The sequence below is a fragment of the Triturus cristatus genome, chromosome 10, assembly GCF_964204655.1.
Source record: "Triturus cristatus chromosome 10, aTriCri1.1, whole genome shotgun sequence".
Classification (NCBI taxonomy): Eukaryota; Metazoa; Chordata; class Amphibia; order Caudata; family Salamandridae; genus Triturus; species Triturus cristatus.
The window spans coordinates 26,555,004-26,568,475 of NC_140593.1; the positions used below are offsets into that span (position 1 = coordinate 26,555,004).

Sequence of the window (13,472 nt, forward strand, 5' to 3'; positions counted from 1 at the left end):
TGATGTCAGGTTCAAAGATAGACTTCCTCTTTAGTTTACACATGTAACTTGGTCCATGCTACTTCAGTAAACCATACATTCATTAGAAGAATAAATTCAGAAAATGCCTCAAACACCCTCTTCTGAAAAAAGCTCTCAGGTGCCCCAGTCAGAACAGAGTATCTCACCTGTGTGGCAAAGGGACAGGCAGCACACAGCATGTGTCAATCCACGATCTTCTGCACTATGGCATTCAAAAATTATGGGAGGAATCTGTTCTAATTTGACTAGAATAAGATTAGTTTTCTCAAAAAAGCAGCACTCTTTATTATGGAAAATACATAATAGGACTGATTCAAATTAGATTTCATCAAGCAACCATGGGGAATATTTACAAGGGGATTGTGCCACTGGAGTGTCACTTTTACGAATGTTCTGGTGGTGCATTGCCCTGTATCAGATGTATAAAAGTGGCGTTGGCATTGTAAATATGGTGCCCTTTTATGCAGGTATCTGCATGAAAGGGGTGTGCAATGGGTGTTGCTGTGGGGTTCCACCGCAACACCCATCTTTTTTTGATGCTGCCCCAGATTTACATGGAGGCGGCGCCATGCAGCAGCTGGCATTAAAATGGCGCAACGAGGAGAAATACTTTTATTTCTCCGTAGCTTTTGCATCCTGCAGCACACATAGAAAGAACAAAATGGCATTATTGATTGCTTATGTCAGAATGTATCAGAGGAAAACTTTGAGGGTGTGATAATTATCCCACAACTCATCATTCCAGGATCGGAATTTAGACCTACACCTGCAATCAGGGTCTACACGAGAGTAGTGGACTCCCGAATCTGAGGTCAAAGCAGCCCAGCTAAGCAAGATTCCCACCTCTCTGTAACATTCGCCGAAGACGCTCCCCCGACTTAGGACCAGTGCAAGAGGTCTGACAGCAACAGAAGATAAATAAAAATAAGACAAGTCAGTCAAATTACAATCCTGCTAAGGGTTAGAAAGTCCACTTGTGTTTGAGAAGAAAACATTCTGGCAAAAATTCTATGGATTGCATGTGTACATTTCCTCACAGCCTTTTGTTGTTTTCAGTATGATATTTATCTATTTCTAGTTCAAAATCTGACAGAGGAAACCTTAATTAGAGAACAAAAGAGCTGTGCGTAGAGGTGTTGGGACGTCAAGATCGTGTCCACACTGCAGAGGAGGGGTCTTGATGTGAATGAGGATTATGTAAAATCAGGAGATTGGATTAAAACATTGAGCAATTCACATAATGTAGCCTAAGGGGCTGCATTTCCAACCCAGCAGCACCAGGGTACATACAACAGGGAGTCTTTTTCCAAGTAGGGGCAAGACTCTGACATTACAGGTGCTGCTAGATGACCCCTTCTCTAAAGATATTCTTTTATTGGCTCCGGACATGCCTCTGTGAACAGGAGCATCTTCCTGTTGCCTATGTGCATGATCCATTGCAGGCTAATACATACATGTATGTGGACAGGATGAGTGAATCCACACCCTACAGTCAATAACTTCAAAAATATTCTGCTACTGCTCCTAGGTTTGTGAGGGATTTTATAAGACACTCAAGCGCTGTGGGGTGACTCCTGCAAGCTGACAGCTGCTCCTATGTGTGTCCTTCTTGACACCTCAATGGAGATGCTGGGTCAATATGCTTTTTTAACTAATGACTTGCAAGGCCCAGTGTGCATGTTCCACAGACAGTACACCCGCTCACAGGTACACAGAATGACTCTACTGTGTCACATTCCACTCATCTCTCCCTACTTGAAAGCATCTACTGTAATACTGAAAAATTTTCTTTTCCTGCAGATATGGCAAACTGCTTAGCATGCCCTGAAGACCAATGGTCCAATCAGAAGAGAGATGCCTGTATTCCACGGGTGATAGAGTTCCTGGCCTATGGGGATCAACTGGGAGTTGCCTTAACCTCCATTACAAGTTCCTTTTCCCTCTTCACTGCTGGAGTGCTGGGAGTCTTTATCAAATACAGGAACACACCTCTGGTTAAAGCCAATAACAGGGATCTTAGCTACATCCTCCTCATCTCCCTCCTGCTGTCCTTCCTCTGCTGTCTTCTGTTCATTGGACGTCCTTCAAAGACTTCCTGTCTCCTCCGGCAAACGGCCTTTGGGATCATTTTCACTATAGCTGTTTCTTCAGTTTTAGCAAAAACTATCACAGTGATCATTGCCTTCAATGCCACAAAGCCGGGCAGCAAGCTCAGAAAGTATGTGGACCCACGAGTTTCCAGCTTTTTGGTGCTCTTCTGCTCACTGGGGGAGGTGGTGATCTGTGTTTTGTGGCTCTTCCTCTCTGCCCCATTCCCAGACATTGACACCAGATCAGAAACTGGGAAGATGATCTTACAGTGCAACGAGGGTTCTGTTGCTGCCTTCTACGCTGCGGTTGGTTATATGGGATTCTTGGCTCTCCTCAGTTTTGTTGTTGCCTCCATAGCAAGAAAGTTACCAGCTACTTTCAACGAGGCCCAGTTTATCACCTTCAGCATGCTGGTGTTCTGCAGCGTCTGGGTCTCCTTCATCCCAGCATACCTGAGCACCAAGGGCAGGTACATGGTGGCCGTGGAGATCTTCGCCATCTTGACTTCCAGTGCTGGACTGTTGGGCTGTATCTTCATCCCCAAAGTCTACATCATCCTCCTTAGGCCTGAGCTCAACACCAAGGAATATCTAATGGGGAGACAAGGGACCCCCTGAGACTTACAGGACTGGGATAGTTGTATCTCACAATAAAGAGTGACAAATTGTCGTTCTGCAACAATATCAAGTGCAGAATATTGGATAGCACTATATCGTCAAGGTGGGCATATATGTGTGTATTTAGATTTACTATTCTTAACTTCACCTCTATGGGCCTGATTAGGATGGCAGATGGACTCATGTGTAACCCATCCCTGTACTACGTGACAGGCACCATGCACTGTCTGTCACTTGGTACATGGATCTATTGGGGGGCACCTACATAGGTGCCCCCCACACCCAAAGAAAAGGGCCAGGGGAGTAGGGGGGCCGGCTACAGGCCCACAATGTCCATCCCATCCAGCCTTTCCCGCCATGGGTGAACTGTCATGGAAAGGCTGGTGGGGAGGGACCATCCTAATCCCTACGGCGGTGTCTGGTAGGCAACACCACCATTTTAGGGATTGGGAGGCCCTCCACCGACCGGTGGCCTCAAGGAGCCCGTCGGATGCATGGCAGTTGGTCTTTCTGCCTGCCTGCACCACGCCCGCCATCAAAATATGGTGGGTGGCAAAGCAGTATAGGATGGCGGGGAGACTGCCACCGACAGCCTGTCATTGGCAGTGTCCCCACCATCCTAATCAGCCCCTAAGTATCATGACAACATATATATCATCAAGGCATATCGGTGTGGAGGTAAAACTATTAAGGGGATTTAAATCACCCTTGCGCCACTCAAGAATGTGCAAGGGTCACGCAAACCATAGCGAGGATTCATCAAGCCATGCAAGGCCACCTTGCGTGGCCCGGAGTGGCATGATAGATCCAAAGTGATGCATCTCAAATCAATGTGTTGCATTACTCTGCCCTTGGAAGGGGTTCCATGGGTGGATGTGTGGTTGTTCCCAAGTATCCCCCCATGGAATCTGAAGCATTCCCAGATTTACCAATACTAGTAGACCTGGGAATATATCAGACCTGCTATGCCTTCCCAGGTGAGGCGTAACAAGAAGAAATATCTTTATATCTCCCTGTTGCTTCATCTTTAATGTGTGCTGTACACCACAGCACACATAGAAGGAAAAAACCTCAGGAGAATGTTTTTGTGCAGGAAGAGTCCCTTCCTGTACAAAAAGAACCTGCTCAACACACAGGCACCCTTGCACCATGGGGCAAGGGCGCCTGCATTGGTGTTAGCCAGAGCATTGTGTGCCAGCGCATGCCAGCCAGAGCATTGTGTGCCAGCGCAGGGAAATGACAGGAATTGTTGAGTATGGCACATTCTTGCCCTTTCTCCCTCGCACAGTGCAGCGCAGCACTGATATCTTGACTTACCAATGTACCCACCTTGACAATACAGCTGCAGACGCTGTCCTGACTTGATTGTTTTGCAGGCCAATATTCTGCACTCAGTTTTGTGGTGGAAAATCCACTAGAGCGCAACGTACAATGATCAAATAGGTGTCATGTTGTACTGGTGTATTGTCACAGTTCATAATTTACACACAAATAGCTTTGTGTTGTACACAGCAAAGTTTTACTGACTCTAAAATGTGACCGTTATTGAATACTTTATCAGCTTGTTGTTCTAGTGATCAAAGCTTTACTGTTGAGAGCGATGATTTTAAATGTGTGTCTAACATTATATTTTTGCACTAAAAGAAAAACACAGCACTTTGCAAAACTGTATTTTGCTGTGCTTGTCAGAACTAGGTGCAAACTAGGTCTAAACTCCATCCTGAATTCTAAAGCAGCCATGATTTGTGTTTTCATTTCTTCTCTCGTCGCATGTGACAAAATGTGCATCATGCGTTGACATGCTATTCTTGAAGGATGCCGGAGGAAGAATTTACTACATTTCAAGGCTCCTACTGTCTGTACTCCTGCAGTGCCCTTTACGGTTTGAGATTGTAAGTGTGTAAGTGGAACTTGATTTGTACTGAGACATCTGGTTGCATTAGGGAATATTCATTTTTTTTTTTTAAGGATGAATTGCAATGGTTTTAATTAACTATGCTAATAAACTACTACTACTACTACTGGTTGCGTTAGGGAATATTCAATTAGGGGTTGGTGTTGGGACGGTGTTAAATGATACAGCCTTCCATTTTGTATTCTATTTCTCACCTTATGCTGACAGTGTGATTTTCAATGTGAAATTTATTCCACAAATAGTGATTTTGGATGTGTTCTGTGTCTGGTTTGCCATGACTTTAGAGAGCGGACTCACGTTAGTCTGTCTCCTGATTATGACGAAGAGTAGTTTACTCTGAGATTTGACTTCATGTCCTTCTCTTTGCTGCATTTGACTCAGCCTCATGCTAATTGCCTGTATTGATTTGCCATGCATTTTGACTAACTATTAATTGTGGCTTCTGTATCGCACTTTATTATTGGATAAATCTTCATGGGTTCAAAGGCTTGTAGCAGGTTTATTCAATCAACAATGCTGATTTATTTGCTGCAACACTGGTATCTATCGGGGACATTGGCTCATATATTCTTGAGATTAACACCATCTCCAATCCTGCACAGGTGCTGTATCTTAGATTATCTGATGAGATGGTGTCAACACTTTCTTGAACATGAGCTCCATTCAAGACTACCTTAACTGCATAGTGTTGCAGGAGGATGGCGTGGGTTGTATCTGGAAGTTGAGGTTCAATTATGCTACAAAAGCATGAAACACATCTGTCCAAGGGGATGTACCATCTGTGGTGCTTCATAAACCCAATAGAAGCTCTTTCATCTAAGCCTGTCTTAGGGGCTCACTACGATGGCGGGCGGACATCAGTCCACCCGCTATTGTTGCATGCTGGGGACCGACCGCCGGTAAGGCGGCGGTCACGCTAAGTGAATTAAGATGTGCCGCACTGTTAGCAATGCGAAAATGCCACATAGTGCATTTCCCTGCACTACGTGGCAGGCACCACACGGTGCCTGCCACTTTGTGCAGGGTAATTTGCAGAGGGGTCAGTGCACAACCACCCTCCCCCCAAACAGAGGGGGCCTGTAACTGGCCCCCAAACCCAATCCCCGCCAGCCTTTCCATTGTGGCACAGCCACCATGGAAAGGCCGGTTTAAACACACATCATTTTAGGCACCCTGCAACATCCGCCAGGCAATCAGACTGATTGTCTTTGACGGTGAAGTGGCGGACGGACTTTGCATCTGCCACGGTACACACCATCATCCCAATTGGGCGGTGGGAAAATCCTGTCCGATGGCGGAAGGACTGCCACCGAAGCCCGGCAGTAGCGGTCCTTCCGCCATCGTAATTACCCCCTTAGTGAGGTGGTGAGTTGGCCAGCCTTAGTGAAGCACAGTTACCGCTTGATGATACTGTAGACCCACGAGGACATTGATATCACTGCCTCCTCCACTCTTTCCTGATGACATTGGGCTGAACATCAAAACTAGTGACAAGACAACTCATCGAGGCTGCAGTGTGTGACAACTATTGTCCAGGTATTGTGTATTCTTGCGCTTTAGTGTCACAGCACCTGCTAACTATACTGCAGCTCAGCAACAATGAAAAAATGGTCTATCCAAAGAGCAACTTGGCTAGTGCTGCATGATGCTGTTCACATGCCACACTCAACCAAGCGCTGTAAGCGATATATCCTGCAGTAACTCCCAACTGCAGTGCCTACTCACAGCATTGATTACACACACTAAACATGTGAAGTCACTGGGTTTGTAATGAAAGCGGACTTACAATGAGTGGACCAGCAGACTCCCCACCTGGCTACCACCAGCGGTATTTGAAACAGTGGCACTGCTCATGTCGAGAGCCACTCAAAAAAGAGAGTAGCACTCTCTCTCTCCTTCTCTCTCCATCCCTCTTTTCATTCTCTCTCTCATCCCTCTTTTCATTCTCTCTCTCATCCCTCTTTTAATTCTCTCTCTCCATCCCTCTTTTCATTCTCTCTCTCATCCCTCTTTTCATTCTCTCTCTCCATCTCTATTTTCTTTCTCTCTCCATCTCTCTCTCTCTCTCTCTCTCTCTCTCTCTCTCTCTCTCTCTCTCTCTCTTTTCACTCCCTATCTCTATCTCTCTTTTTCTCTCCCTCTCTCTATGTCTCTTTTTCTCCATCTCGCTCCCTTTCTCTTTCCCTCTCTATCTCTCCCCCCTCTGGCACTGAATGGATCACAAACAAGTGCAATTGTTCCTTGCAAAGGAACCCTATCTACTCATTTTTGGATTAATCGATAAAGTGCATAGTGAAATAAAACCATTACACCAAAATGTATTTTAAAAACATCACAATGAGATATTTCCATGCTAAAAATGATAAATGCTTTCAGAACAGCAATTTTTCATATGAGATCAGTAAGGAAAGTCTTTCCAATGGGGTAGCTGCTTAATTTCCTGTGTCGCTTTTACCTGTAATTGTTTTGCACTCACCAACTGGTCCTTTGCCGTCACCATAGATAAATGTGCAAACTTCACAACCCTTATGTTCAAAGCGGTATTTTCAGGGTTGAGGGCCTTTATGAGTGCTTGTCTACAAGTTCTAACTCCTGAGGAAATATGAATTTTTATGATCAATTGTGTCCCCTATCTTAGACCCCAACGGCTCCATGTACATGCTACAAGTACATGTATGTTCCCTCCACTTCAAGCTATGAAGACGCAAATACAATTGTGTCCAACGTCAACATGTCCTCTTTCAGATCCGCCCTGAATTGGTCGAATATTCCGTTCCTAAGTATGCCTTGCCACCGTCTTTATATGGTGTACTTTTCACGTTTTTCAGCTCTGGCAAGTTAGGCCCTGAATTCTGCCATCGAGCCTTTTCCTGCCTTCTGCCTCTGAATGCTCCAGCCTGGACCTGCATCTGTATCAATGACCTTTGTCTTACTTCCTGCGCGGCTAACGGTGCCTGGCCCGGCCTGTTGCCTGCCAAGACTGTATTCAGCCTTCAAGTTATCTGCTCCGCTCCTCGAGAAATGCATTCCTGTCTAGTAGTTTAGGTAAACATCCTTCCAGCTAAAGAGCAAAGGGCCCGGCCTTACTGTCTCCGTGCAAGTAATTCATAGCTCCTGTTCCATGGTAGGCCCATGCCCCCTCGCATCTCATGTAGACACGTAGACGCTTATACACGCACTAGCAGTCAGTATAGGATAGCCTCTGCCTGAGAGACCTTTCCTTCCAGATAATACAGTTCCTTAAACACAAGATATTAGATACGATTTGGGATTAGGTTGTTCTGACATCCCAGACTTCTGTCTCCTCATGTAGGGCTAAATGTCAAGTCCCCTTCACCCTTCAGTTACACGTCAGTTACACGTCATGCTCGAGTTGAGCACAAGTAAGGCAAAGTTCCAGTACAATTCCAGCTGATCACGCAACCCCCTCCAGGTATCCACCCACACATGACAAATTACCCATTATCATCAAGTGGACGCCCACATGGACGCCCACCTTCACGCCTACTTACACGCCCACATGCTCTTATCTCATTCTCCCTTGCTCTTTTGCTTACGTACAATTGAGAAATGTATATATACTGTACTCTGTGAATAATGTTTTGAGAATATTGAGAATACTTTTGAGTCCATTCCAGATCCCTTTTGGTGATGGTAATATTCTCCCTTTGACTCGAGTTATTGGAATAAAGCCCTTTTAGAACCTGATACCACAGACTCAGCCTCTTGCTTTATGCATGATCTTATTAAAATACTGAAATTCTGAGAGCGTAATATTTTATTTACAACACTCCGACTTGGTTAAAATAACCTCTTAAGAGTTTTTTTCCTTTAGGCAGGTAACCCCGGGCAAATAGTTAACAGGTGAACAATCAGCTCTGTACTCCCCCCCCCACAGCCTGAATTTGTCCCCTTATTTTGTCCTGGACCAGACAGGGATCTGATCCCGGGAGGACTGGTCACCAAAGTGCAGCCACATAAATGACAACTTTAAATGGAAAGGGTGTGCTTGGGTGTAGCAAGACTGAGGTTTTAAAACTTTGTAGGAGTTAATAACTTGTCAGGTGTGCCGCTTCATGACCAGAGTGCTTTCTTGTCCTAGAAGGAAAGTGCATTGGTGTTAGAATTGATATTTCTCTTAAATTATTTAGATGTTCAAGTTCCATATGATTTTTGCTTGGAGAGATTATATTACATTGTATAGATAAACATATAGCCCCTCTTCTGAGTTGACTGAATTTATATCCTTCCAGACCCGAGTTGTCACAGTGTTGTTATCAGCCTGGTGGAAGGAGTGACAGATTTTCAAGAAGGCTTTTTTAACAGACTAGTAATACTTTGTGAGGCCAAATTCAAGGCAAAACTGGGCCTGTGAGGTGTAGTTCGGCAATATAACAACTGAGCAGCAGATCTTAACTGGTAGTAGATCTAAAAAAAAAACAACATTTTTTCCTCCCACAATTTTGAAGCCATATGCTAAGGTGGACAGACGTTTGGCTACCATCACATTATGCGGAGGAGCAAGGATGGGATCATGTAAGGTTTTGCCAGCTGCCGAAATCCTGATGTTAACCCCTTCCATGCTGCGCAAATTCCGCCGCTGTGCTGACGGTTTCTTGCGCGGGCGTGGTCATGACGGAACGGTTCCGTCATGAGCACAGCTCAACCGTGGCTCATGACGGAACCGTTCCGTCATGAGCACCGAAGGGGTTAAAGAGGCAGACTTTAGCTCCATGGTCTCCCTGTGTGGGATGGAGGACCTAACACAATAAAAACTCTCCAATGTATTTATAATGTGAGGTGCACTCAAGGCGAGATTCGCCTATGGACCAGGCCCCTGGAGGTCGACATTTTTTCGTGAAATTTACTACTTTAGTTTTAGAGAGGGTCCCTTCTGTGTTTAAAATATTTTTTATTCACTTTTTGATAACAGAAAACATACCAAAAACAACTACAAAAAGGTACAAACGTTAATCCAATAAAACAATATTTAAGTAGATAAACATTATAATTTATAAATAAGCATCAAGAATATTTTTTAAAAGTACCTATAACACAAAAATCATATCACTGTAAACAAAATTAAAAGGACAACATCATAATTCTATATCTGCAGCTTTATAGAGCTACTAAATTAAGAGTTAAGCCTAACCATAGAATGTTATGCTATACTAACACTTACAAAAGATTCAAATTCAAATAATCATCAATTGGTTTCCAAACATTTTGATAATTCAGAGTATTATGAATGGTACCAGATAATGTCAAATTAGCACCTCTTCTAGTACAAGCCCACCACCTATGAACTGATATTAATAAGTTATGTTTCTAATTAGTAGTAATTGACTTTAAAGCTGTGGAAATTAAGAAATCAAAAAGTCTGTTGTTCAGCAGAGACATTTTAGTGGAGAGAGAAGAGAATTTACAAATAATTATTGTATATGATAACGTATCTGTAACATGCAATATGTGAGTAATTATCTGCCAAACTTCATCACAGAACTTCTTAACAATATGACAATCATATAACATACGTCTTAACGAACCTATTTTTAAAGAACAGTTTTAAACTGTGGAATTTTTTTTAAATTGTGCATATAATTTTAAGGGGGCCATAGACAATTAAAAATTATAAAGGAATTAGTTTGATATGAAGTTACAGGCAACCATTCCAAGACAAAATTCAACCAAATCTTCCTTCATAAACCTAAAGATAAAGACAAATTTATTTTATTTCTATTTCTATTTAGGGAGTTTTGTAAAGCGCTTGGTGACGCACAGCGGCGTGTCCCCGCGCTAAGGAGCGGCTGCTAACTGGAACCTACAGAAGTGGAATACTTTACTGTTCGAATAGTGTAGTTTTGAGCTTGGCTCTAAAGATTAGTTCAGATGGTTCAAGACGCAATATTAAGGGTAATGTGTTCCATCTGACGGCTGCAAGGTACCTAAAGGATCTTCCGCCCATCCGTGCTCTGGACACCTTGGGGACAACAAGGCGTCCCGAGCCAGAAGATCTGAGGGAGCGGGACGGTTCATAAGGCGTCAGCAGTCCTTTCAAAGGGAGAGGAGACCTCCCGTTGATGATCCGATGGCACATGCAGAGTGCTTTGAAATCAACCCTACTTCTGATCGGGAGCCAGTGCAAGGACCGAAGGGCCACCGAGGATGCGGCTCTTCTGGGTAGTCTAAGTACTAGCCTAGCAGCGGCATTCTGTAGGACCTGTAAACGGCTCAGATTCTTCTTCGGAGTCCCTAGATAGAGGAGGTTGCCATAGTCCATCTTTGAGGTGACTAGTGCATGCACAAGGGTTTGACGGGCCTTTACAGGTAAAAACTTCAATGCCTTCCTGAGACTTTTGAGGGTCCCAAAGCATGATCCGACCACCCGGTTGATCTGATGGCCGAAGGTCAGGTCGGAGTCGAACCAAAGGCCCAAGTTCTTTGCTTTCAGGCATGGGATAGGTGTTGAGCCAAGGCATGGAGGCCACCATGCCGACGTCCACGCCGATCGGTCTCCCCCTACGACAAGCACCTCGGTCTTATTTCCGTTAAGCTTAAGGCAGTTTGCGGACATCCAGGCAGCTAGGTCTTGCATACAGGCTCTGAAGATGTCCGCCGAAAGATCGGGTGCGCGCGACAGGGAGATCACCAACTGCGTGTCGTCGGCATAGGAAACCATTCGGAGGCAATAGCTCTCTACCAAGGAGGCAATCGGGGCTACGTAGAGATTAAAAAGTGTTGGGCTCAGGGACGAGCCCTGCGGCACCCCCTGGTCCAAAGCAATTCGCTCAGAGTAATAGTCACCCTGCCTCACTTGGAAGCCTCGGCCTGCGAGAAATGAATAAATCCATTTCAACGCTGCCCCTTACACCCCACCTTTGCTCAGACACTGTAGCAAGATGGAATGTGCCACAGTGTCGAACGCCGCGCTAAGGGCTAATTCTTTATTCCAAAAAACAGAAACAAAATTGATATTACCTCACCAGAATTATTAATTTTTTTATATAACAATGACACCACGTAGGTTGAAGATGCAATTGTTTGGAGATAGACTTCTAAATCGGAAGAAACTATTGAAGGAAAGTAATTCAGTAATGAATGAAGAATAGAGTTACAGAGCAGTTCATATATAACAATATCTGACGGTTGCAAATGAAATCTTTGTTGTAATTCATCAAAATACATGAAAACCTAAAAAGGCATTATTATAGTAAATATCTTTAAAATAAAAAATACCAGCTCTTTTCATGAAATCCCAAAATTTGTGCAGCGAGCTCATTTAAATGACGGATTATGCCACAACGTTAAATTCAATGTATGTGAAATAGAACACTGGAAAATATAATCTACATTATGTAAAATCAGTTTAGTAGATTTCAACATTAATAATTTCTTTAACAAAGCAGAAGAATTTGAAATTGTAATTAAAGCTGGTAAAAGAAATGGTGATACTAAATTTTGTTCAATACAAAGCCATGAAGGTGAATTATTATTTTCTAAATGCTGTAACTATAAAATACTTTGTTTTAAAATAAAAGCTTTATGATACACAAGTAAATCTGGTAAAGCAAACCCACTATTGTTTTTAGACAATTTCAGTTTTGTATAACTTAGCCGAGGAGATTTGTTATTCCAAATAATTTAGAGAAATATTTGTCAATGGTCCCATAACAATTCAGAGGGGGTTGAATAGGTATCATTGAAAAAAGATACAAAAGTTTAGGAGCCACAATCATTTTAATTGGATCCAATCTTCCCCACAAAGATAAACACAAGGAGGACCTTTTTTTCTATACAATTTCAAATAGCAGTTAATAGGGGTGGAAATGAGCAAGAAGAACAAGTAAGGGAGATAATGGCCAACCTTTCCTAGTTTTGCTAAAGAGGAAAAATGTATGGGAGAGTCGTCCATTAATAAAAAGTTTGGCAGACGGACTAGAGTAGAGAGCTGAAATCATACGAACAAACAATGAACCAAAATGGAAAACAGAAAAGGTGCAAAAAAGGTGTGCCAATGAATTTTATCAAAAGCCTTTTCCACATCTAATGCTAGAACTCCTGCTGGAAACGGAAATAATGATCCAGCATCAATTGCATAAATTATTAATTTAGTATTATTTGTTGAATGTCTATTTTTCATAAAGCAAAAACCAAAGGAAATGATGGACGGAGTGTTGAACATTGCAAGCGCTCACCCCCAGTCAACTGATCTGGGTTTAATCCATCACCGTTCTTTAGCCCGCTCTGCCACCCCAGTTCAGACATGGCCATATGCAAATCAGTCTGACCCTGTGCCTCATGGGAACAGTCCAGCCCGAACTGCCAAGCCATGTCTTCCCTGGACCGGAAACAAGCTTCCTAGGACCGGTTTCTGGCATTTCAGCCGTCTTCAGCCAGGCTTGCTTGAATCCAGTGGCAAAGTGAGCAAGGGACTCACGTCTGAGCATACCCTGCCAACTTATGGCGAACAAAGCAGAAACCAAAGGAAATGATGGACTGAGTGTTGAACATTGCAAGCACTCACCCCCAGTCAACTGATCTGGGTTTAATCCATCACCGTTCTTTAGCCCACTCTGCCACCCCAGTTCAGACATGGCCATATGCAAATCAGTCTGACCCTGTGACTCATGGGAACAGTTCAGCCCGAACTGCCAAGCCATGTCTTCCCTGGACCGGAAACAAGCTTCCTAGGACCGGTTTCTGGCATTTCAGCCGTCTTCAGCCAGGCTTGCTTGAATCCAGTGGCAAAGTGAGCAAGGGACTCACATCTGAGCATACCCTGCCAACTGATGGTGAACAAGGCAAAAACCAAAGGAAAGTATGGACTG

The 13,472-nt window shown here is 43.7% G+C and overlaps 1 protein-coding gene across 1 annotated transcript in view; it reads left to right on the top strand.

The window, feature by feature from the left end:
- LOC146788748 (vomeronasal type-2 receptor 26-like) overlaps positions 1–2,729 on the top strand; it is a 638,670-nt gene extending 635,941 nt beyond the window's left edge. The window contains exon 5 of the mRNA XM_085630960.1: positions 1,822–2,729. Coding sequence (XP_085487086.1) covers positions 1,822–2,729 — 908 coding nt within the window. The remainder of the gene's footprint in view (positions 1–1,821) is intronic.
- The last annotated feature ends 10,743 nt before the right edge of the window (positions 2,730–13,472 follow it).